General features: G+C 37.1%; 2 protein-coding genes across 2 annotated transcripts in view; one reads left to right on the top strand and one right to left on the bottom strand.

Annotated features, from left to right (window-relative positions):
• LOC127873120 (uncharacterized) overlaps positions 1-27,300 on the bottom strand; it is a 192,871-nt gene that overhangs the window by 131,578 nt on the left and 33,993 nt on the right. The gene's annotated exons all lie outside the window — the stretch shown is intronic.
• LOC127873115 (WD repeat-containing protein 64-like) overlaps positions 2,560-27,300 on the top strand; it is a 32,287-nt gene continuing 7,546 nt past the window's right edge. Inside the window, exons 1-15 of the mRNA XM_052416763.1 lie at positions 2,560-2,725; positions 4,233-4,396; positions 5,253-5,507; positions 6,956-7,080; positions 8,278-8,409; positions 9,477-9,585; positions 11,429-11,501; positions 12,870-13,157; positions 13,659-13,833; positions 14,877-14,994; positions 16,833-16,924; positions 18,570-18,675; positions 20,238-20,318; positions 22,196-22,282; positions 25,498-25,677. Coding sequence (XP_052272723.1) covers positions 2,611-2,725; positions 4,233-4,396; positions 5,253-5,507; positions 6,956-7,080; positions 8,278-8,409; positions 9,477-9,585; positions 11,429-11,501; positions 12,870-13,157; positions 13,659-13,833; positions 14,877-14,994; positions 16,833-16,924; positions 18,570-18,675; positions 20,238-20,318; positions 22,196-22,282; positions 25,498-25,677 — 2,100 coding nt within the window. The 5' untranslated portion in view covers positions 2,560-2,610. The remainder of the gene's footprint in view (positions 2,726-4,232; positions 4,397-5,252; positions 5,508-6,955; positions 7,081-8,277; positions 8,410-9,476; positions 9,586-11,428; positions 11,502-12,869; positions 13,158-13,658; positions 13,834-14,876; positions 14,995-16,832; positions 16,925-18,569; positions 18,676-20,237; positions 20,319-22,195; positions 22,283-25,497; positions 25,678-27,300) is intronic.

Raw genomic sequence — 27,300 nt, 5'->3', positions numbered from 1 at the left:
TTTAAGTTTTCACCAGAAAGAAATTATGGTGATCATTCTTTAGCTCAGTTTTGTGCGACAAACATGGTAAGTCAGCGGTATAATATAAATAAATTATTATTATTGATTAATTCAGCTCTATGAAAAACATGAATGTTGAACAGATTCTTCGACCATTTGCTTCAGATATTCACGGAAAGCTTTTCATAGAGGGGAAAATAAAAACCTTGTGGTATATCACTTAAATGTGAAAACTTCATGTTTTTAAGAATTCTGTAAAAAAATTTGAAGACACATGATAGTCCATGAAATAAAATGAAAATAAAACACCCAGTGTGTCATTATATTGTAATGTTTTTTATGAACACAAACTTGTGAATACTAAAGCATTTAACCAAATGTAACCATGTTTTAACCTATTTATGCCTAGCGTCTAGAATAAAGGCCTTGGCAAACAGCGTAGACCCAGATGAGACACCGTACGATGCGGCGTCTCATCAGGGTCTGCGCTGTTTGCTTAAAGGAATTTCTGTAAGAAATATACTAGACATCCTAATTTTGGGAATAAATTGAACCAATTAAGAAGGATGGGAGAGTCCACTAGGCATAAATGGGTTAATATTAGCAAGAAAACTGGTTTATAAATGTACAGCTTTCCCACAGGTATTCACAGACAATGAGGAGAGGCCCGGAGAGAAGCGTATCTACTCCATGCTGTTTGACAACAAGAGTGAGCGACTTCTGACGGGCTCCAGCGTCATCGACTCCTGGCCCCTCACCCGGGCTGTCCAGGACACCATGCAGGTCCCACAGACCCATGATCGACCTCTGAGTCAGGTGGGGCTCATTATAGTTCAGTTTAAACCTATTTATTAAGCTGGATTGCATAAAAAGCTGTTTAGAAACTCACTCAAGTCAGTGTCTGGGGTAGATCCAGTACTTGGTGTCTTCGAAAAGTTCTTAAGACCGCTGTCACAGTTGGCATTGAACTCAATACCTCCTGGTTGCTTAGAATCATTTTCTAACATGGTTGGTCTCTGACCTTTTAGTTCTGGAATCCATGACTTACAATGTTGCTTTTCATATTTTCTGTTTTTGCACTACACAAATGATCTTGTCATTATTAAACCTGTCCACTGAAGTTATTCCAACTATAACCTAAAATGCACTCATTTTTTTCCTACATTTGTTTACACAATTGTCTCTTACCTTTTTATGCACACAATTGTCTTTGACCTATTTGTGCAGACAATTGTTTCTGACATCTTTATGCACACAATTGTCTATGACCTTTTTATGCACAATGTCGTCTCTGACCTATATGTTCACATGATTGTCTTTGACCTATTTGTGCGCGCAATTGTCCCTGACCTATTTATGCACATAATTGTCTCTTACCTATATGTGCACACAATTTTGTCTCTGACCTTTTTATTTACAACTTGTCATGACTTCTTGCACACAGCTACCTCTGACCTCTTTATGCACACCATTTTCTTATATCCGTTTTTGAACACAGCTGCCTCTTACCTAATTGTTCATGCTATCTAACAGCTTGTTTACAAACTGCTGACCTATTATTCAATGTATTTTACAGCTTGTTGCAGCATCTGACCCATAGTTCTTGCTATCTAACATGCTGTGTTCAAACTGGGTATCTATTGTTCATGCTTTCTAAAAGCTTGCGTACAATTGTCTTGCACTTTTATGCACATCATTATCTCTGACCTATTTACTACTCACACACCCTGAACCTGACCTCTGGTTCATGCTATCTAACAGCTCTATGCATTGTTGATGCATCAAAGCAGCTCTTGTACAATAGGTACCTTTTTATGTGTTAACCACCTGTGCAATTCTCCCAAACTTTTCATGCACACAATTGTTAATGACCTATTTATGCATAAAACTGTCTGAACTATTTATTCCTTTTTATGCAAACAACTGCCTCTCACCTATTATTATGCTATCTGACCAATTGGTCATGCTATTAACCTAATGGTCATCGCTATCTAACAATTCATGTACAACCTCTGACCTATTGTTTGTGCTTTCTAACAGCTCATGTACAACTTTCTGACCTATTGTTCATGCTATATAACTTATGGTTCATGCAATCTGACCTATTTTTCATGCTTCCATTGTTCATGCTCTCTGACCTATTGTTCATGCTTTCTGACCTATTTTTCATGCTCTCTGACCTATTGTTTATGCTATCTGACCTATTATTCATCCTCTTTGACCTATTATTCATGTTCTCTGACCTATTGTTAATGTTCTCTGACCTATTGTTTATGATATCTGACAGCTTGTGTACAACCCTCGTTCCTATGGTGCTTGCTATTCTATCAGCTTGTGTACAACCTCTGACCTACTGATGCTATCTGACCAATTGTTGATGCTATCTGGCCTACAGCATGTGTACAGCCCTCTGACCAATTGTTCATGCTATCTAACATCTCGTGTACAACCTCTGACCTATTGTTCATGCTTTCTTACCTACTGTTAATGCTATCAACAGCTTGTATACAACCTCTGACCTATTGTTGATGTTATCTAACAGCTTGTGTACAACGGGATCTTGGTCAAGTGGTGACCGTCTGCACGGAGTCTGTCTTGAAAGTGTGGGAGATGGAGAGCGGGAAACTTGTGTACACGATCGTGGAGGCCCACAAGAATAGCGTGGAGATCACGGCTCTAACCCTTGACTCATCTGGCTATAGGCTGGCTAGCGGGGCGTTCGATGGTGAGCTACGTATAGAAAATTAGCAATTCTTTTGTCTATCGGTTATAGCCTTGTTCTGAGTAAAGTAGGCTCAATGCATTTGCTTTAAGTGTTGTCCCAGTGCAGTCTGCACAGGCTAATCAAGGATGACATCTACCACATAAACTCTATTTTTGTTCAGATGATACTTTCTTTATATGAATAATTCCATAACGACTCAGTGTTGTCCCTGATAAGCTTGTGCAGACTGCACAGTCGTATCTGTGATGACACTTTACACAAATGCATAAATCCCAGTTTTCCCACAGGGAGAGAAATATGGTCATATACTGGTGGGTCATAAAATTTCAAATAGCATGATCACTTAAAACATTATCTCAGATACTGCAAGACGAATATATTTTACACAGGTGATCCTATAGAAACAGACATAAATGAAGTTACGAGAGAAAGAGGTGCATTTTTTTACATTCACGATGTATCAATCTGGGATTTTTGCTCCACTTATGTAAAAAAATAAATAAACTTACTGCTGAACTGGTATAAAACAGGCTTATTGCTGCACACATTTGAAGGAAATTGTAATCACTGCTGTATTGATACGAAACTTGCTTTTGATGTTATTGTAAAACCAAGATCCATTAATATATTTGAGTGTTACAGAAGAAGAGTACAAAAAGGTCAAGGTCACCAGTACTGAACATGATCTTCACCTTGCAACCTTTATTTATTTTATGCTTTCCGGTGGTTTATAGAGAAATATCAGTGAATTAAAACTGATAATTTCACTGTTTCAAACAGTGAAAATTAACAGTGAAAATTATCAATAATGTTCACTGTTTACTGTGAAATGACGTCATTTTTGACGAAATGACGTCATTATCCCAGCAAAATCTTTACTTAAACTCTTTAACAATGTATATAAACGGTGAAAAAAAAGCATAAAATGAAGAGAAAATTTGTTGGATTCCTTAGAATATCGATTTTAATTCACTCGTGATCATAGAAAACATTTATTTTCACTCGTGGCTGCACCACTCGTGAAAATATTATTTTCTATTATCACCCGTGAATTAAAATCGATAATCCACCGAATCCAACAAATATCCTCTATTTAATCTTGTTTGTTTTATTCATTTGCAAAATCAACTGCTACTTTTATGGCATTCCCTGGCTTGCATGCTGTTTGTGTAAGAAAAGGGAATATTGAAAACTTTGTGTAAACTATAATATGAGGCACGTTCAGGGAATACTGGGCTTAATGCATATGCTTAAAGTGTCGTCCCAAATTGTTAGCCTGTGCAGTCAGAACAGGCTAACCAGAGACAACCTTTCCATCTTATCTTGATTTTTGCTCAGAGGGACACCTTTCAAAGAAAACATTCATTAAAATCGTCAAGTATAGTCCCTGATTTGCCTGTGCGGACTGCAAAGGCTAATCTGGGATGACACTTTACACACAGGCATTAAGCCTCGTTTAACAAGTGCAAGGCTGATATTAATACACAATCTTATCCCATTGACAAAGGTTCCATAAAAATCTGGGATTTCGGCTCTGGCCAGTGTATAAAGGAGAAGAGTGGGAGAGCCTCCGATGAGGATCTTAGCATCACTGGACTGGTGTACGCCAAACTGGAGGACGACAGAATACTCATAGCATCCGGCTGGAATAATAAACTCAAAGTGTTCCTGGTAAGTGTGGTGTACTCATGGGGAAGAATGAGTTCTTTATTAGTTGTGTTCGGAGAAAACTGGGCATAATTCATGTGCGTAAAGTGCCGTCCCAGATTAGCCTGTGCAGTCCGCACTGGGACAACACTTTCAACTTTTATGAGTTTTTTTGTTTAAATGAAGTGGACTGCACAGGCTAATCTGGGACGACACTTTACGCACATGCATTATGCCCAGTTTTCTCAGAATGCGACTCATATTACCTGAGCATGTATAAGCTTGCTCTGGGAAAACCAGGCTCAATCCATGTGCTTAATGTGTTGTCCTAGATTAGCCTGTGTCATATGCACAGGCTAATCAGAGACAATACTTTAAGCAATTTATGTATTTTTCATTTAAAGGAGGTCTCTTTGCGGCAAAAACCCAGTTCAGGTGTAAAGTGAATTGCACAGACTAATCTGGGACAACACTTTATGCATATGCATTAAAGCCAGTTTTCACAGATCCCGGCTGATATGTTGAATGACATATATTGGTTTTTCACATTTTGTCACTCCAAAACTTAGAATAGCATTACACATGATTGTGTGTAATAGACAATTGGTTCATGGTTTAAAGCTTATCTTTGTTTTTTAATCTTTGTTTTATTTTAATAGTGGTGCAGATTGGGATATCATATGCTCCATCCCTACTTTTAGAGGGTTATATTCATATTTTCTCAAAAACATCATATACAGGTTTTATCAATGAATCGAAGTCCTAAGTGCCCTATATCCTGTTGGGCACAGGTATGATGTCTTCAATGACAATATTTGTTTAATATTGCCTCAAATAAAACGTGCACTTCTACTCTAATTTTCTCTCTCTCTTTTTGAAGGACACGAACGAAAATTACGACTTGCCAGTGATTAGAGAATTCAACGACATCTACTACTACACGCAAACTCCCGCCCTGAGTGCTTCCAACCCCGCCCCGTATGACCCCTTCAGACAGAGCCCTCTTCCAGACATTCAAGGGGACACAAAGGTTTCAAAAGGGTCCAATAAGGACCCCAGTAACCATGTCGAGGATGAAGGTGTGAGCAGGCAGCCAACCATGTCAAGTCATCAGATGTCAAACTTGTTCAAAAAGGTGGGTTGTAAACTGTTGTTGTTTCTTTTAATTTGTTGCCAAAATTCAGCCCCAAAGCCCATGTAAAAAAATACTACACCAAATGACAGACTAAAATTTCCAATTATTTTTATGCTCCCCGAAAATTTTCGGGGAGCATATAGTTGCCAGTTTGAAGTTCCTTCCGTACTTCCTTCCTTACCGTTTCTCATAGCACCTTCAATACTTTACCGATCTCTTTCATATTTGGCATGTAGGTACCTTGCATGGATCTCTACCTTTTGATGAGGTTTGAGGTCACTGGGGTCAAGCTCAAGGTCACAGAGGCTAAAAATAGATTATTTTAGGTGGTTATTAACACATAGATTGACAAATCGCATCATAGGGGAGCATCCATCAGTTTCAGTGATATTCTTGTTTGTTCTTAATAAATAATATGCAAAATCTATTTAATCTCTCTTTCTAGCTCAATAAGTTGAAACTTAGTAATATGATACATAAAACAATTTTATAATAAATATTAAAGTATTTGTAAGAAAAACAAACACCCTAATTTCGCAATTCATGTCAAAATGATGTGATTTATCACCAACGAAAGGGCCCCAAACACATTCCCAAAATGTTGAAAAAAGCACTGTATGCTTTTATGCTAAGCGGATATAGGTTTTCTTTAACCCTTTACTGCTGAGATAAGCTTTTTGATTTATAGTCTCTCAGAAAATTAAATTAAATGTAATACCTTAATACCTAATTCAAGTTTTTAAGGCTTCATTTCCAACGCTTTAATACTGATGAGCAGCAAACAGCATAAAACCTGCTCAGACTGAAAGTCACTCGCAGGCTAAAGTATTTGGTGTTGTGCTTGTTACATAGGACCAATTTCATTTTGCTTCTGAGCTTGTAATGGTTAAGCTAAAATTTATGTATAAGGAATGTTTAAATTCTACCTCATATGCAGTCTAAATAAGGGGTATCCTATAAACAAAAAAATCCATAAAAGCTGAAAGTGTTGTCCCTGATTAGCGTGTGCAAGCTGCATAGGCTAATCTGGGATGACACTTTACGCTCACGCATTAATGTATAGGTATTACACATTTTTTTAGAAAACTCTAACTTAACATCATTGTATAGATGTTTGTCACTTGCTAATAATTTGAGATGCATTCTGAGAAAACTGGGCATAATGCATGTGCGTAAAGTGTTGTACCAGATTAGCCTGTGCAGTCCACACAGGCTAATCAGGGACAACACTTTCCGCCTAAATTTGATTTTTGCTTAGAAGAGACTACATTTTAACGAAATAAGTCCTAAAAGCGGAAAGTGTTGTCCCTGATTAGCCTGTGCAGACTGCATAGGCTAATCTGGGACAACACTTTACGCACATGCATTATGCCAAGTTTTCTCAGAACGCGACTCATTTTGGTCTTTCCAGAATGATGCTGATTTTGTTGTGTTGTTTCTGTTCCCAGGAGTACATGCTGATGTCCCACGAGATCTCCTGCGTTGTTCCTTTCGGGCCCGACACACTTCTCACGGGCTGCACAAATGGAAATATCATAGCTTGGGATATTGATAAGTCATGTGTTGATAAAGTGTAAGTTGCTCATTGTAATATATAAGCCTCGCTGTAGGAAAACAGGGTTTAATGCATGTGCATAAAGAAACATTGCATATAAGCCTGTGTAGTCCACACATGCTAATAATGGAAGACACTTGCGCATTTATGGTATTTTTTGTTTCAAGGAAAACTCTTTCAACAAAACTCTATTTTATACAGAAATTAAGCGTGGTCCCTGATTAACCTATGCACATGCATTAAACCCTTTTTTCCAGAGGCTCAGATTAAAAAAAAAAATTGATTTGAGATTATTAAAACATGCAGTGATTGTGGATTTTTTATCCCTCCCAGTTAAGCTGTCTGATTGTTTCTTAATTTCTTTAAAGAATATATTGAAAACTATTAGAGATATACCCTTGAAACTTAAAAAGTAAATAGTTGTCATAGGGGTGCATGAACAAAACCACCAGGTTTGCTTCCATTTTTTTAGAGTTATCACCCTTTGTTATTTTCATATTTGAAGTTTTGGCAGGGGCATATCTTCAAAACTTGCAGAGGTGTCTAATATAACATATTAGAAAATTAATTCATAGATTACAGATTAAAGAAAACAAAATTTTATCCACAGATTCTGAAGTAAGGTTTAGTTTAACATAATTTTGTAGAGAAGAACTGCTTTCTTATATATCATAGGATTAGCCTTATTTACAGAGGTTAAATTAGTTTTCTGATTGATTTTTTTCTACCACTAAATAATTAACATGTTTGTACTGTTTTGAAACGTGTCAGAAAGGTATATTGTATGTCTCTCAATTGATATACCCTTTATGAAACTCCGCTGAGGCAAAAAAATAGAGATACCAAGGGTGTGTATGAAGTTATTGAATTTGGTAAACTTTTCAATATAAGATGCGCCAAACCTTTGAATTACATGCATGTGGATTTAAAGCCTTTTTCCTCTGTGTAAAGATTGATATCAGCCTCGCTGTAGGAAATTGGGGTTTCATGCCTGTGTGTTTAATGTCGCCTCAGATTAGCCTGTGCAATATGCCAAGGCTAATCCAGGATGACACTTTCCACCTAAATTCAATTTGAGCTAAGAAGAGACCTTTAAATGAAAATACCATAAAGGCGGAAAGTCCACACAGGCTTATCATTATATGCACATGAATAAGGTCCAGTTTTTCCCGACTGCAGCTCTACTTTATGTGCATGTGTGTCGTTTACTTCCAGGTTTCACCTTCCCGATGGTGACCAACCCCCGGCATCACGTGGACAGAGTCGAACGACCAACAGAGAGAAACGTGTACACAACATTCAGATCTTGGTACACAAAACCAGACGACTTGACCCAGCATTTATCCAGTATGGCGCCTTCGTTTTTTGCCTTGTTCTTTTGATTTTGTGTTTCCTTTTTTTATTTTTTTATTGTGTTCATCTTTTTTTTTATTTTCATGTTCTTTTGTTGTTGTTTTTTCCTATCTTTTTAGCTCACCTGTCACGAAGTAACATGGTGAGCTTATGTGATGGTGTGATGTCCGCGTCCGTATGTGCGCGCGTCCGTTAACAATTTGTTTGTGTAGACAGTAGAGGTCACAGTTTTTATCCAATCTTTATGAAATTTAGTCAGAATGTTTATATTGATAAAATCTGGGTTGGGATTGTATTTGGGTCATCTGGGGTCAAAAACTAGGTCACTAGGTCAAATACTAGGTCAAATAATAGAAAAACCTTGTGTAGACAATAGAGGTCGCAGTTTTCATCCAATCTTTATGAAATTTGGTCAGAATGTTTATCTTGATGAAATCTTGGTTGGGATTGTATTTGAATAGTCAGGTGAGCAATTCAGGGCCATCATGGCCCTCTTGTTTTTCATTGTTGTCTTTTTGTCATCTTTGTTTTTCGTTCCTAACATTTTCGTCTTTTTCCTTTCTTTTTTTCTGTTATTGTTCTTTTCTTTTATTGTCTCTTTCTTTTTTTGAATGATAGTTTTCAATTGTATTGTCTTCTTTTTTGTTCTCCTCTTCTTGTATTTCTTTTCTGCGCTTGTTCAAAACAGCAAACACTGCTTAGAATGTAATGTAAACATTAAGAAAATGCTCAAGAATACTTAAGAAAAGAGATATTTTAAAAGCTAAGGAGATAAGGATAAGATTCAACTACAATATTTGAGGGGAAAAAAATTGCCATGTTCTGGGAAAACTGGGCTTAATGCATGTGCTATAGGTACTGTCCCAGATAAGCCAGTGCAGTTTGTCTGGATTTGTTATTAGAAGATACTTTTTTTCACACAAAAATCCAATCAAGCGGAAAGTATCGTCCCTAATTAGCCTGTGCAGAATGAAAGGCTCGTCTGGGACGATACTTTAAGCACATGCATTAAGCCCAGGTTTCCCAGAACAAAAGTAAAATGCCCCCTGGTCTGTGTGCAGGAAAGAGCCTTCCTTCCATGGGAGTGCCAAGGTCCCAGCTGAGGGTGAGACAGAACAAGGGGCCACAACCCAAAGGAGTGACGCTGAAACAACGGACTCACAAGACAAGGTAGGAAGTTGGTAATATTACACGGTGAGAAAATTGCGTATCCTTTCTCAGATTGAAATTCTGGACCCTTCTTCTCGTGGGGTGAAAACACAAGACTAACAGTACAAGGTAGAAAGTTGCTAACAATACAGTTTTTGAAGAGAACATTTTGCGCCCTGTGTGGGACTTGATTCTGTGACCTCTCGTCTTGTAAGGAAAAAATTTAGCTGCTCGAATGGTAATCAAAGCAGGGAACCGTAGTTATCATAGCAAGAGCCCTCTAGACTGAGCTAACTGAGTGTCTACACAAATTAGTCCCTTTACTGACCTAGATCATATGCCACAATTGTTTTCTTTTATTTATGACAAAATAAACAATTAAAATGATTTTTTTTCATTTTTCGTCTAAAAATGCAGTGAGAGGCTTATAGTGGTTGTCCTGTTCTTCGTTCTTCCGCCCATCCATATAAGTTTAAACCTAAATGACACGATTTGGATAGAATCAATACTGTTTGCTACAAAGTTTTGATACATGTATGGATGTCATCATTGAACTTCTCAACACACCCACATCATCTGACATCAGCACACCCACATCATCTGACATCTCAACACACCCACATCATCTGACATCAACACACCCACATCATCTGACATCTCAACACTACCACATCATCTGACATCAACACACCCACATCATCTGACATCTCAACACTACCACATCATCTGACATCAACACACCCACATCATCTGACATCTCAACACACCCACATCATCTGACATCAACACACCCACATCATCTGACATCTCAACACACCCACATCATCTGATATCAATACACCCACATCATCTGACATCAACACACCCACATCATCTGACATCTCAACACACCCACATCATCTGACATCATTTTGATATTGACATTTACCTACTTATGAACTAATTGAGAAATATTTTGTAAACCCAAAATACTGCATGCTATAAAGCTTTGATACTTACATGGATGTTATCTATGAACACTATCCAGACATCCACATCACCCGTACCTCACTTTTACCTTCACATAGACCTCTATGAACACTATCAAGACATCCACATCACCCGTACCTCACTTTTACCTTCACATAGACCTATGTTTAAACATTCAGTATTTCCAGATTCTTGGTTGACCCAAATTGCCAGGTATCTTGTTAACCCATTTATGCCTAGCGTCTAGCCAGGTATCTTGTTAACCCATTTATGCCTAGCGTCTAGAAAAAAGGCCTTGGCAAACATCGTAGACCCAGATGAGACGCCGCTGTTTGCTTAAAGGAATTTTTGTAAGAAATATTCTAAATAAAGAAATAAATATACTAGACATCCCTAATTTTGGAAATAAATTGATCCAATTTAGAAGGATTGGGGAGTCCACTAGGCTTAAATTGGTTAAATCAATCTTGGTTCCTGCAAAGCTTTAATACTTGCATGGATGGAAACTTAACACATCATAAGCACACTCAGGTCACCTGATATAATTTTGACCTTGTTATTGAACTAAATTTTTACTGAAAAGAGGTTTTGTTATCTGCAAATGGTGATTTCTGACACGACTTCCTCCTGTGTTTCTATGAAGACCTTAGAAACCAACAAAATTACTTTAAGTTATAAGAAAACATGAATTAAAGAAGAATATCTGACAAATTTGTCAGTCATGAAGCATGTAACAAACACATTTGTTTTTAGGCCTAATTGAAATTGTCTTGGAGTAACACAAAAATATATTGATTCTTTTAAATAAAACGGAAGTTGAGGTATTGTATATTTTGTCTTTATTTGTTGTTTCATTGTGAATCCACACAATAATGTTGTCCTGAAATGTTTTCAGGAGAAGCAGCCTCCTGAGTCAAAGGCAACGGATGAACAGAAGGACGAACAGAAGGACTCAGATGATGATGAAGGTAAGAACCTCTTGCACAAAGCAATATGAATGTCATTCTGGAAAAATGGGACTAAATGCTTGTGCCTAAAGTGTTGTGCAATTTTCACAGGCTACTCAGTGACAACACTTCTGCCTAGACTGGATTTTCTTTTAGAAAATACTTTGTTTAAATTAATAAAACACCATAAAAGCATAAAGTGTTGTCCCAGATTACACAGGCTTATCAGGGACATCACTTTCCTCTATCCTGGAATTTTTAGCTCGGCTGTTTACGGAGAAAAACAGAGGTATTGTCATAGCCAGCTCGTCGTGTCTGTCGTCGTGTCCGCTGTCAGCGTCGTGCTAAAACCTTAACATTTTGTCAAGGTTTTGAACATTGGCTCTAAAATTAAAATGCTTCAACCTACCACTTTGAAACTTCATATGTAGCTGCACCTTGATGAGTTCTACATGCCACACCCATTTTTGAGTCACAAGGTCAAAGGTCAAGGTAACTGTGACCTCTAAAAAAAAATAAAAAAAATCTGACAAACTTTCATCTATTCAAAACTGCACCAGCAGCCGAGCATGGCACCCGTTATGCGGTGCTCTTGTTTCATTTAAAGAATGTCTTCTTAAGGAAAATCCAGTTTAGGAGGAAAAAACTGACTACACACTCTAATCTGGGACGATACTTTACGCACATGCTTTAAGTCCGGTATTCCAAGAGCTAGTCTCAAATAATCCTATCAACATGAAGCAAGTTTATAGTTGTAATATACTTTTTTTTCTACAAAAGCCAATAATATTTATGGTAAATAATCACATAAATGTTATTTGATAGACAATCTTGTGTATCAAAAGACAACTCCAAGGAACAGAAAAAGAAAGATGACCAGAAGAGTGTAAACAAACACAATCCAGGCGTCATCTGTGAGGGTAAAAATGCTGGAAAAAAGGGGATTAATTCATGTGTGTTAAGTCTCATGCCAGATTAGTGTTGAAACTTTCCGCTTCTCAGGAATTTTTTGTTCAGAAGAAACAATTTATGCAAATGCATTTGTGTCTTGTTCTGATAAAACTGGGAATAATACATGTGCGTAAAGTGTTGTCCCAGATTAGCCTGTGCAGTCCGCACAGGCTAATCAGGGACAACACTTTCCGCTTTAATGGTATTTTTAATTTCAAGGAAGTCCCTCCTTTCCGAAAATTAAGTTTAGGCGGAAAGTGTCAACCCTGATTAGCCTGTGTGGACTGCACAGGCTAATCTGGGACGACACTTTACGCACATGAATTAAGCCCAGTTTTCTCGTTGCACAATTTACGCAAATGCATTTAGTCCATTTTTCCCAGAACGAGGATCATTGCTAAATTGCTATAAATATTAATACAATTGTTGTTACTTTAGATGAATCTAGCACCAATTCAAAAGAAGAAGAGGAAAAGAAAGATGACGAGAAGAGTGTAGACCAACAGGATCCAGACGTCATCCGTGAGCGGGAAAATGCTGCCAAGTACATCGTGGATACGTTCGACCCCATCATAGTCACAGTGCATCAGGACTCGTACATACGTTTCTGGAACACCGAGGGGCACGTGTTGCGGGAGGTAACCGCGGTTACCAGACGGACCGGCACAGCAGTTACTGCCGTCTGCCATGACGCTGACTGCAATTTTATGATAACTGGCGACCACAGTAAGTGGATATTTGGTAGTTTGGAAGTCTTGTTCACCCTTTACCAATGTATACATATATGATATATGCTATTTGTCAAAGTCAAAATGTGTTTGTAATACTTTGGGAACAACTCATTTTGAGCCATTTAGGCACGCATTCATAAGTAAGATGAAACTATTGAATCTTGTATCTTTCTTATGTAGATACTTTGTAGTTGATTATACGTATTAAATGGCAATATTTATGACATGGATTTAATGTAAATTTCTTTAAGCAGCATGCTATTTTAAGTTAATTGTTATCTTAATGCTTAATGCATGTGTGTAAAGTGCCATACAAGCCCTCACAGGTTAATAATGGTCGACACTTTTTGCTTTTATGTTTAATTTCAAGGAAGTCTCTCCTAGCAAAAATCTAGTTTGGGAGAAAAGTGTAATCCGTGATTAGCCTTTGCATACTGGAGCTCAGCTCATATATATTACTGGTGTTTATTATGTAAGTGTTTGTATAAATCTACAGAGGGTTATCTGACGTTGTGGGACATCGGAAAGTTTCTAAGGACCCCGGAATCGGAAGAGCAAGAGCTCATCAAACAGGTGGTCTGCTGGCGAGCACACCTCACCAAGATTGTCTCCCTTACCTACGTGGATTCTGTTAAAGCCATTTTGTCCGCCTCCACGGATGGCTCTGCCAGGTGAGTTTATGTGAGCAGCTTAATGCATGTGTGTAAAATGTCCCAGATTAGCATGTGCAGTTCGCACAAGAAGATCAGGGACAATACTTTCAGTTTAGAACAGACACAAAATTTCTTAAAGGGACTTTTTCACAAATTTTGGAAATTTTGAAGTTTGTCATTAAATGTTTTAAATTAATAAATGTTAACATTTGCATTAAATTTCTCCAGTAAAAAAAAACAAGAATAAAATTAAAGAAATAAACAAAGTAAAATTCTAACAATTAAACCACTTTGCCAGCTGTGCCCATATAGCATATGGTGTATTTTATACTTAATATAAGCTTTTTTTTTCATTTGTAACGCTTGATAATTTTCAGGGTTTTAATCGTCAAATGATGCATATAATGGATTTTTCGAGCATAGTAAATGTTTAGGATTACTGTTTTCTCTAAAATATCTACAACTGGAACACAAATTTGCAATTCTGAAACAATTTTATTTTTCAATTTTGTCAATTTACCTTAATGTGAAAAGGTCCTTTTAAAAGCAAAAAGCATTGTCCCTGATTAGCCTGTGGGGACTGCACAGGCTAGTTTACGGAACAACACTTTGAGCACATACATAAAGCCGTGTTTTCTGAGAGCTGAGCTAAAATGTACTGCACACTCACAAGCTTCAATTTCTGCAGGTAAAATATAACATTTTTCCCTTTTCCTCTCAGAAGCAAAGTAAAAATGGCTATGTGAAAACAACATAAAACCAGAACAGCCTGAAAGTAACTCGCAGTCTGTTCAGGTTTTATGCTGTTCGCTGCTCATCAGTTTATTTAGGGTTGAAAATGAAGCCTGTACAACTTGAATCTAGTAAGAAAGGTCTTAAATTAAATTTAACTTTCTAAGGGACAACAAATGCGTAAAAAAACGTATCTAAATGGTAATGGGTTAAACTATCTTAGGAATGTTTGTAGCCACACAGCCTGAGAATGCCTTGCACAAACAAACACATGGTCATCAAGTAAAGTAAGATCCGTGCATCCTCCATGACAAGTTTCCTTATTTCAGAGTCTGGTGGGGTCGTAAAGGCAGGTTTGTGGGTTTCTTCGGCCAGCATCGTGTTTTCAACTTCCCTGTCTCCGAGGAAAAGGCAGGTGTGCCAACGTTGCCCTACGACATTTCTGAGGTGAATGATGGTTCAGCTTGGAGTGGGAATTTTAATTGCATTGTTTATATTTTCCATTCAAAGATCATATTTATTTTGTATCATTATTACAATATGAGTTTTGCTCTGGGAAAATTGGACCAAATACATTTGCATAGTGTCATCCCAGGTTAGCCTGTGCAGTTTGCATTTTAAACTAAAAATGCCATAAAAGCGGTAGTGTTTTCCCTGGTTAACCTGTTTTGACTTCACAGGCTTATCTGTAACGTCACTTCACACACATGTATTAAGACCCATTTTCCCAGAGTGTTGCACAACTACATGTGATATCATCTCATAAATATTGATCAAAAATTATTTTTCTTACATGAAAAAAATGATTACAAGCCTTAAATAGAGATATGCTAACATTTGTTCCACAAGCAGACAGGTTCTTTTCATTCTATGGTGGCAAAATATTTCAATTATGCCAAGAATACAAAAAATAATCAAAATTTTCCACCCCTAAAAGTAGATATTATTTAACACTTTCCTCTAGTGTATGGGGAAATTTTCTGTGACTTAAGTGAAAAATAGTGTCATAACTATTGATAATTGTATGAAAGAGCTTGTAGCATTTTTTTACTCTATACTTGTCGGAAATCATGGAGTACTGCAGAGTTATGTATTAAAACAAGTTTCAATTTAAAAAAAAACTCTGAACAACAATGGAAATAAAAAAATAAATAAAAAATCTGTTGGTTTCAATATGCTATTACATTTCTATTTACCTGTGATCATAGAACAGTAATATATCTCTGAGCCCATAGTCACAAACGAAGTCTTCGAATTTGGTCCAGTCTAAACATAAAGACTATTCTTAAAATTGTAATGCTCTAAATCTACGTGAATGTTGTGTCTAGCTTTGCAGTTAACACATATTATACATTGTTCTTTGTTTAGAACAATTTGTATGCCCCTTTGGAAGAAAAGGGGGTATATAGTTTTTGCACTGTCCGTCAGTCTGTCTGTCAGTCTGTCTGTCAGTCTGTCACACTTTTCGTGTCCGCTCTCTAATTCAAATAGTTTTCATCCGATCTTTACCAAACTTGTTCAGAAGTTGTATCTAGACAATATCTAGGTCAAGTTTGAATATGGGTCATGCCAGGTCAAAAACTAGGTCACGGGGTCACTTAGTGCATTTCAAGGATTTAGCATGGTGTCCGCTCTCTAATTGAAGTAGTTTTCATCTGATCTTTACCAAACTTGGTCAGAAGTTGTATCAAGACAATATCTTGGTCAAGTTCGAATATGGGTCATGCCGGGTTAAAAACTAGGTCAGGGTGTCACTTAGTGCATTTCAAGGATTTAGCATGGTGTCTGCTCTCTAGTTTATGTGGTTTTCTATTTATTTTGATATTTTAAGACATTTTTATGCCCCCAAAGGAGGGCATATAGCGATCGGACTGTCCGTCCGTCTGTCCGTCACACTTTGCGTTTAGATTTTGAAAAATGCTCATAACTTCAGATAGCAATTTCATATTTGGCATGCATGTGTATATGGACAAGGCCTTTTCATACGCACACAAATTTTGACCCCTGTGACCTTGACCTTTAACTTAGGGTCTGCGTTTAGGTTTCGAAATCTGCGTTTAGGTTTTAAAAAAGCTCATAACTTTTACCTAGCGTTTATAGGGGGCATCAGTCATCCTATGGTGACAGCTCTTGTTTAATGATGTAAAAACCATTTTCAGCATGTAAATAACCAATGTCTGAAGCTTGAATTCTTGGATTTTCAAGTTCGAAAAGGGGCCAGGTCTCTTTTAAATTAAAATCGCAAACAAATATCCTCTGTGTTATGATGACTGTTCACATTGTAGGGTCCCCTTGCTCCGGTGAAAACCAAGAGTGCTATTCAGAAGATTCGACCAGTGCAGAAGTACGAATACCCGCTGATCTTTGTGGAGGAAAAGTATGAGTTTATTGTTATGATGATGATGATGATAATGATGATTATAAATAATAATTATAAAAATAATGATGATAATGATGATGATAATGAATGATGATGATGATGATGAAATTTGGAGGGGATATAGTTATTGCTCCTGTCCGTCCGTACGGCCAATACTTTATCCGGAGCATAACTCTAAATCTATTCGATGGATTTACTTGAAACTTAGAATATAAACAGATGGCAACAAGGAGAAGTGCAGTGACCAAGAACCATAACTCTATCTACCTTAGTTTTTGAATTATCTGCCCTTTTATATAACTTTAAAATAATATTTTTTCCGGAGCATAACTATAAATATACTAAAGGGATTTACTTGAAACTTGAAATATAAACAGATTGCAACTAGAAGAAGTGCAGTGACCAAGAACCACAACTCTATCTACCTTAGTTTTTGAATTGTCTCCCCTTTAATATAATTTCAAAAAAAAAATCGGAGGGGATATAGTAATTGGTCCTGTCTGTCCGTCCGTCTGTCCGTCCGGCCGAAACTTTTTCCGGAGCATAACTCTAAATCTATTCAATGGATTGACTTAAAACTTAGAATATAAACAGATGGCAACTAGGAGAAGTGCAGTGACTTAGAACCATAACTCTATCTACCTTAGTTTTTGAATTATCTCCCGTTTATATAACTTTTAAGTAAATTTTTGTCCGGAGCATAACTCTAAATATACTAAAGGGATTTACTTGAAACTTAGAATAAACAGATGGCGACTAGGAGAAGTGAAGTGACCAAGAACCATAACTCTATCTACCTTAGTTTTTAAATTATTTCCCCTTTTTATATAATTTTAAAGTAAATTTTTGTCCGAGCATAACTCTTAATCTACTGAAGGGATTTACTTGAAACTTGAAATATAAACAGATGGCAAGTAGGAGAAGTGCAGTGACTAAGAACCATAACTCTATCTACCTTAGTATTTGATTTATCTCCCTTTATTTAATTTCAAAGTAAATTTTTGTCCGGAGCATAATGAAATATCTCTCCTTTATTTGTTTTTACAAATATTATTCTACTCTCTAAAACAAATGTTGTCATACAAGCAAACACATTTCGGCGGGGATTTGGCACTTCTGTGACAAGCTCTTGTCAAATTTTGTATGCCCCCTGTAGTTTGGCATATAGCAGTTGAACTGTTCGTCCGTCCGTCTATCAGTTTGTCGGAAAACTAACATTGCCCATAACTTTTGTAATATTGAAGATAGCAACTTGATATTTGGCATGCATGTGTGTCTCATGGAGCTGCACATTTTTGAGTAGTGAAAGGTCAAGGTCAACCTTCAAGGTCAAAGGTAAAAAAAAAAAAATCCAAGGGAAGTACATGTAGCAAGCTTTAAAGTGAGATAATTTCTATTTATCATTTGGCAGGTACAAATCATTTTTACAAGGGATGTAATATTTTTTAAAGGGATATAATAAAAAACAAAAATAAATACATCAAAGCGGCGCAGTAGGGGGCATTGTGTTTCTGACAAACACATCTCTTGTTTGTATAAGCATTAATTTTGTCCTCGATATCTTCAGCTGTCGATGGCAAAGTTGAAATATGACACAATTTGTCTCCATCGTTTTCGTGTTTCTTTCAAACTTTTGTTGCAGATGGCAGCCATTTAAGCGCTCAGCTTATCTACGGTCAGACCAGGACAGAAAGAAGCCCCTGGACCCAAAGGACAAGAAGTTCTTTGAGGCCCTCATTAAACCAAAGGTGCCTCACTTTATACCTTGTTGAATTGAGGCTCATTCTGCAAAAAAGCGGGCTTAATTTATGTGGGTAAAGTCTGCACAGGCTAATCAGGAAAACAACTTAAAGCTGTTATGGAATTTTTTGTTACAAGAAAGTCTCTTCTTAGCAAAAATTCCGTTAGGCAGAAATGTTCGTCCCAAATAAGCCTGTGCAGTCAGCTAATCAGGGATGACACTTTACACAAATGCATTAAGCCCAGTTTTATCAGAATGAGGCTCAATTAGTTTTACATTTTTTATTGTTTTTGTCCCCTACCGGTTTCACCGAAGGGGACTTATGGTTTTTGCTCTGTGCGTCTGTTAGTCTGTCTGTCTGTCTGTCTGTCTGTCACACTTTTCTGGATCCTGCGATAACTTTAAAAGTTCTACATATTTTTTTCATGAAACTTGAAACATGGATAGATGGCAATATGGACATTATGCACGTCATTTCATTTTGTCCCTACGTCAAAAATTCTGGGTGATATGGCAACAAATAGACTAGAAATACTGCTGAAAATGGTAGTTTTCTGGATCCTGCGATAACTTTAAAAGTTCTTCATATATTTTCATGAAACTTGAAACATGGATAGATGGCAATATGGACATTATGCACGTGATTTCATTTTGTTCCTACCTCAAAAATTGTGGAAACAAATATTTTTTTTATTTTTATTTCTGACAATGGTGGTATTTCTGACAATGGTGGAGCCGGTTTGGAACATATATTGCTTGGCAATAGTCTTGTTAAGATCTGTGTTGTGTCAAGTGTTGGTGTTATGTTTAAATCTCAATTTCTGTGTATACCGGTAAGGGAGATCTAATCGGTTTATTTCAGTGGATTCACAATTCTTCTTCATTATTCAAATGTAAAAAAGTCAAACATACACACATTGTTTGTTGATTATACTACTTTAAAAACTGCTTAAGTTATGCGGCGATCAGGTGATTTGTCACAGGTATGACAAGCTCTAGTTATTGCATTTTTTAGAAGGGCTCTGAGAATATGTGGCTTGACGCATGTGCGTAAAATGTCATCCCTGATTAACTCATGCAGTCTGCCATGGCTAATAAGGGATGAAACTTTCCTTTTAGACTGGATTTTTGTTTAGTTGTTCCTGATTAGCCTGTGTGAATTGCACAGGCTATTCTTGGATGGCTCTTTACAAAAATATATATTGAACCCTTTTTCCGAGAGCACATCTCAGATAAAGTGAAATAACTTGATCTTGTCATAGATGTGACAAACAATGCACAAGCTTTACTTTTTTATTTCACAATATATTAACCCTTTTCCCCTCTGGAGCAAAGTAAAAATGGCTATGTGAAAACAGCATAAAACCAGAACAGACTTTGAGAAACTCGCAGTCTGTTAATGTTTTATGCTGTTTGCTGCTCATCAGTATCTAAAGGTTGGAAATGAAGCCTTTAAAACTTGAATCTAGTAAGAAAGGTCATTTATTAAATTTAACTTTCTAAGGGACTACACATGTGTCAAAATATGAATCTAAGTGGTAAAGTGTTAATGTTGAAACTCTGTGGTAGGCTTACAATGACCACCTTGAGGGTGTGGCTCCTGGAAGGAAGAGGGATGGGGCAGTGTTCAGGGCCCTACCTGTCTACAGGGTAAGTACCCATACCTTTTACATTGCTGTAGCATTGTGGATATGGTTTCTGCTTAGCAACCAGGAGGTAACTGGTTTGATCCCCACTGTGGTAGAATTCTTTTGATCTCAATTATAGACACTAAGTACTGGTTCTATACAGGAAACGGACTCAACAGCATTCCAATAAGCCTTAAGCTTTCCATGTAACCGAGGTAAAATAAATTGTTAAAAAAGGAAACAGGACAATGCTTTTATTCATATTAAATACACCAATGACTTCATAATTATTATCCCCCGCCAGAGGCGGAGGGATATTGTTTCGGCGTTGTCCGTCTGTCCATCCGGCTGTCCGTCCGTCCGGCACTTTTGTGTCCGGAGCCATATCTTGGAAGTGCTTTGGCGGATTTCATTGAAACTTCATATGAGTATATATATGTATAAGAGGATGATGCACGTCAAATGGCATTGTACACTATCTGTTAAAAATAGAGTTATGGCCCTTTGTATCTTGAAAAAATGCTTTTTACTATAGGCACTTTTGTGTCCGGAGCCATATCTTGGAAGTGCTTTGGCGGATTTCATTGAAACTTGGTATGAGTATATATATGCATAAGAGAATGATGCACGACGAATGGCATTGTACACCATCTGTTAAAAAGAGAGTTATGGCCCTTTGTATCTTGAAAAATGCTTTTTACTATAGGCACTTTTGTGTCCGGAGCCATATCTTGGAAGTGCTTTGGTGGATTTCATTGAAACTTGGTATGAGTATATATATGCATAAGAGGATGATGCACGCCAAATGGCATTGTACACCATCTGTTAAAAACAGAGTTATGGCCCTTTGTATCTTGAAAAAATGCTTTTTACTATAGGCACTTTTGTGTCCGGAGCCATATCTTGGAAGTGCTTTGGCAGATTTCATTGAAACTTGGTACGAGTATATATCCCCCGCCAGAGGCTGTCCGTCCGGCTGTCCGTCTGTCCGTCACTTTTGTGTCCGGAGCCATATCTTGGAAGTGCTTTTGCGGATTTCATTGAAACTTGGTATGAGTATATATATTGATAATAGGATGATGCACGCCAAATGGCATTGTACACCATCTGATAATAACAGAGTTATGGCCCTTTGTATCTTCAAAAAAATGCTTTTTTAGTGTCAAATATAACACTTTTGTGTCCAGAAGTATATAGGCGGGGGATATCAATTCAACGAATTTGCTTGTTATTCATATTTACATTGAGTGGTACAGTTATGAAATTATTTTACCTCATATTTACGCTAAGTGGTACAGTTATGACATTATTCTACCTCATATTAACACTAAGTGGAAAGTTATGACATTATTAGACCTCATATTTACGCTAAGTGGTACAGTTATTACATTATTCTACCTCATATTTTACACTGAGTGGTACAGCTATTACATTATTCTACCTCATATTTACACAGAGTAGTACAGTTATTACATTATTGTACCCCATTGTTATGCCAAGTGGTACAGTTATGACATTAATTATTCTACCTCATATTTAAACTCACCGGAGGTCATTTATATTTTAACAGATGACATGTCATTATGCTAATTCATATTTGAATCTCTCTCTCTGGAAAAAATAGGACTTAATGCATGAGTGTATACTGTCATCACATTTTAACCTGTGCATTCTGCACAGGCTAATCAGAGACAATATTTTACACTTTCATGGAGTATTTCGTTTAAAGAAAGTCTCCTTAACGAAAATCCAGTCTAGGCAAAAAGGGTTGTCCTTGATTGGCCTGTTCAGGCTTCACAGGCTAATCTGGGACAACACTTTACGCAAAAGCATTTAGCCAACTTTCCCAAAACGAGGCCCATACTTACACTAAATACTGTTAAAATTACTTGTTTAAAGGTTCGAACTCCTGAGAGGCCCAAAACTCCAGTGATGACCTTGAACATCCGCTCCAACAATGACGCTCCTGATGCACCACAACAAAAAGTACGTGTACACAATTGCTTTTTCTGATTATCAATAATTATGTTGATTTTTTACGTAAAGCGTTTCTTGATTTTATTTGAGTCTTACTCTTGGAAAACGGTGTATAATTCATGTGAATAAAGTGGCGTCCCAGATAAAATAGTCACACACTTTCTACTTGTATGCTAAGGTTGTTTTAGTGTGACTGAAGTCTCTGCTGAGCAAAAAATCGAGCTTGGTCGGGAAGTTGTCCCTGAATTGAGTCCATTCTGAGAAAACTGGGCATAATGCTAGTGCGGAAATTGTCATCCCAGATTATCCTGTGCAGTCCGCACAGGCTAATCAGGGACGACACTTTCCGCTTTTATGACATTTTTCGTTTAAATGAAGTTGATTCTAAGCAAAAATCTGATTAAGGCAAAAAGTGTCGTCCCTGATTAGCCTGAGCGGACTGCACAGGCTAATCTGGGATGACACTTTACACATATGCATTATTCCCAGTTTTCTCAGAACACGACACAATTTGGGACACTACGCACGCGCATTAAGCCTTGTTTTCCTAAGGCAAGACTGGTTTATGTGTAGTTTATCAGTCAACAGCTTTGTTTATTTTTATATAAGAATTATACATGCTAAGTTTTGATAGACTATGATGTTCTTGTAGAAAAACAATCAGATAGCTTTATTATTTATTCATTTTCAAATCTTATACTATGATTTTTTTCTTAAATCTTTACTAAAGCTCTGCTTTTATTTTGCAATGTCATGCTTTGTTAACATTTGAAATTAATTTTGTTTAGCTATTTTGCATTTGCTTATAATGCCTCTGACTCTGACTTTTAGATCAAATTTGTGTAGAGAAACAAAGGTTTGATTTATTTGTTATTCTTGTCAGAGTTGTGGTTGTTGATGTGATAACCTGCATGTGAAAATTACCTGTACCCATATTCACCAACATCCACTCAAACTTGTCTGCTATGATTCAGAGATGCACTTTTTATGCCCCCCTTCGAAGAAGAGGGGGTATATTGTTTTGCACATGTCAGTCGGTCGGTCCGTTGGTCGGTCGGTCCGTCGACCAGATGGTTTCCGGATGATAACTCAAGAACGCTTAAGCCTAGGATCATGAAACTTCATAGGTACATTGATCATGACTGGCAGATAACCCCTATTGATTTTCAGGTCACTACGTCAAAGGTCAAGGTCACAGTGACCCGAAATAATAAAATGGTTTTCGGATGATAACTCAAGAATGCTTAGGCCTAGGATCATGAAACTTCAGAGGTACATTGATCATGACTGGCAGATGATCCCTATTTATTTTCAGGTCACTAGATTAAAGGTCAAGGTCACATTGACTCGAAAAAGTAAAATGGTTTCCGGATGATAACTCAAGAATGCTTACGCCTAGGATCATGAAACTTCATAGGTACATGGATCATGACTGGCAGATGACCCCTATTGATTTTAAGGTCACTAGGTCAAAGGTCAAGGTCACAGTGACTCGAAACAGTAAAATGGTTTCCTGATGATAACTCAAGAATAATAAGGCCTAGGATCATGAAACTTCATAGGTACATTGATCATGACTGGCAGATGACCCCTATTGATTTTCAGGTCACTAGGTCAAAGGTCAAGGTCACAGTGACAAAAAACGTATTCACACAATTGCTGCCACAACAACTGACAGCCCATATGGGGGGCATGCATGTTTTACAAACAGCCCTTGTTTCTTTGGATATAAGCCAGATGCATATGCACCTTAATTTGTAAGGAAGAAATGGTAAACACAAGGGGTTATTCTACGGTTAGGAATAATGTGAATAAGACTTACCGAAAACCTTAACCCTTTCCCCCATAAGAAGCAAAGTATAAATGGCTTTTTGAACCAGCATGAAAGCAGAACAGCCTGCGAGTAACTCACAGTCTGTTCAGGTTTTATGCTGTTTGATGCTCATCAGTATCTAAGGGTTGGAAATGAAGCCTTTAAAACTTGAAGCTAGTAAAAATGGTCTTTAATTAAATTTAACTTTCTAATGGACTACACATGCATCAAAATACGTATCTAATACAGAATACAGGCCAAGATACGTATCTAATACAGAATACAGGCCAAGATACGTATCTAATACAGAATACAGGCCAAGATACGTATCTAATACAGAATACAGGCCAAGATACGTATCTTATACAGAATATAAGCCAAGATACGTATCTAATACAGAATACAGGCCAAGATACGTATCTAATACAGAATACAGGCCAAAAGCTCAAGTATCTAATACAGAATACAGGCCAAGAGCTCAAGTATCTAATACAGAATACAGGCCAAGAGCTCAAGTATCTAATACAGAATACAGGCCAAGAGCTCAAGTTGTTCTGGATTACACCAGCAAACAAATCTCGGTAATGTTGGCCATAAATATATTTAAGAGTGTCAATAAAGTTAACTGGTATGTGATATACATTAATTGTGAAAAATATAGATTCAGTTTTGGCCTTAATCTCCCCACCTCTCACCCCTAAATAAAAGCTTCATTTTAGGCTTAAATTGCACTCACAAAACTTGAGCTTCATCTCACATGAACAGATGCATTGTGTAAATGCTTACAGATATATTAAGGTATATAACTCAAAATATATTTTGTTTTTGGTGGTGAAATTTGTGTTTTTTTTGTGCAAAATATTTTTCTTTATTTAGTATCAACAACTTAATTTGTTTTGGTCCATTTGCGTAATTTATTAGTTGGTCCTGGAAGGCCATTTAAAATGGAAAACAATGAATGTTTTTAAAGTGCAGGTTTTTTATCACTCGCTATAATCTCATGCTTTTGTGCTTGTTGAAAACTTGCCAATTTTCATTCACTTTGATATCAGTGTGCATAACTTCTTCACATTTGGGGAAAGTATCATGAACATACTTTTCTCAAATTTGAGTGTGATTTTTATAACGTTTTAAAATGATTTTCACATCGTGCTCAACTTTTTTTAACATATGTCTTTCTTATTTTTGAGGTTGACTATACCCTGAGTTTGAGAAAGAATGTGTGAATCCCCCGTCAGCTGAGTTTTGAGACTGTTCATTAGCTGACCGACGTTCTCAGAGCTCAATCGAGAAAAAAATCAACGCTTGTCATATGAGTGGAGCTAAAAAATTGAGAATGTTTTTGATACTAGGCCCTTCACTCAGATTTTGTTTAACCCATGAGTGCAGTGCATATTTTGTTTAACCCTAGAGTTCTGTTGTGCAACAACCTAACGCAGCTTACGAGCGCCGCGCTGACCCTTCAGCTAACCAAACCCCTCGTTACTCAACCCCTATTGCCTCAGGTCAAACACGCATGCAAAAACTCTATCTCCATATGCAGGACAAACAACGAGGAAACAAAAGTATAAAGGAGGGCAGCTCCAATTCGGTATGTACCCAGTGCTGCTCTGCATAGTTGCGAACCGCTGCAGACTTCAGCTACCCAAAGTAGAAGTAGATAAATTAAGTAGTTACTTTTAGTAAAACTGTTATGTTTTTAATATAAATGAAATATCTTTTGGTCATTTTGGCTGCTCAAATTTTAAAAATCTGGGGAAAATAAATTGGGTTGAGCATTAAATAAGTTATGTTTTCAAAGAAATTATTTTACCTTCAAAAAGCATTTTTAGCTCAACTTTTCAAAGAAAAATGAGAGCTATACTACTCGCCCTGGCGTCGCCGTCGGGGTCGCTGTTGGACAAAGATTTTTATAAAGTCAAATAACTTTAACACTATCAAAGATAATTAACTCAAACTTGGAATAATTCTTTATAACAACAAGACAATTGTGTTTGTCAAGTTGCATAACTCTGTCAGCATTTTTTTTTAGTTATGCCCCTTTTATACTTAGAAAATTGAAAAATTGGTTAAGTTTTGTGTTTAGGTCCACTTTATTCCTAAAGTATCAAAGCTTTTGCTTTTATGCTTGCAAAACTTGCTAACTATCATAAGGGGACTGTGGAGGCAAAGTTATGTAACTCTGACTGGCATTTTAATAGAATTATGGCCCCTTATATACTCAGAAAATTGAAAATTTGGTTAAGTTTTGTGTTTTGGTCCATTTTACTCCTAAAGTGTCATAGCTATTGCTTTCAGACTTGAAACACTCGCTAACTATCATAAGGGGACTGTACAGGACATGTTGCATAACTCTGGTTGGCATTTTGACAGAATTATGGCCTTTTTTTGACTTAGTTACTTTGAATATTTTGTTAAATTTTGTGTTTAGATGCACTTTACTTCTAAAGTATCAAGGCTATTGCTTTCAAACTTCAAATACTTTCTTACTATCATGAGGGTTCTGTACCTGGCAAGTTGAATTTGACCTTGACCTTTCAATGACCTTGAATCTCAAGGTCAAATAAATAAATTTTGCTTAAATTACCATAACTCCTTTATTTAGGATCAGATTTGATTCATACTTCGACAAAACAATGCTTACCTGACATACCACAATGGACTCCACCCAAACCATCCGCTAGGCCCCACCCCAGAATCCCCCCCCCCCCCCAAAAAAAAATTAGCAGTTGAACTGTCCGTCACTCTGTGCATCCATCCGAAAACTTTAACATTGGCCATAACTTTTGCAATATTGAAGATAGCAACTTGATATTTGGATGTGTATCTCATAGAGCCGCACATTTTTAGTGGTGGAAGGTCAAGGTCGTCCTTCAAGATCAAAGGTTAAATTATATATGGCGTCTGTCAGTCCGTCCGAAAACTTTAACATTGAAGATAGCAACTCGATATTTGGCATGCATGCGTATCTCATGGAGCTGCACATTTTGAGTGGTGATAGGTCAAGGTCATCGTTCAAGGTCAAAGGTCAAAGGTCAAAATTTGCAATATTGAAAAAAGCAACTCAATATTTGGCATGCATGCGTATCTCATGGAGCTGCACATTTTGAGTGGCGAAAGGTCAAGGTCATCCTTCAAGGTCTAAGGTCCAGGTCAAATTTTGCAATATTAAAGATATCAACTCGATATTTGGCATGCATGCGTATCTCATGTA

The sequence above is a fragment of the Dreissena polymorpha genome, chromosome 3 (assembly GCF_020536995.1).
Source record: "Dreissena polymorpha isolate Duluth1 chromosome 3, UMN_Dpol_1.0, whole genome shotgun sequence".
NCBI classification, from domain to species: Eukaryota; Metazoa; Mollusca; class Bivalvia; order Myida; family Dreissenidae; genus Dreissena; species Dreissena polymorpha.
Note: the sequence above shows the minus strand (reverse complement) of the source record. Positions and strands in the feature narration are given on the sequence as shown.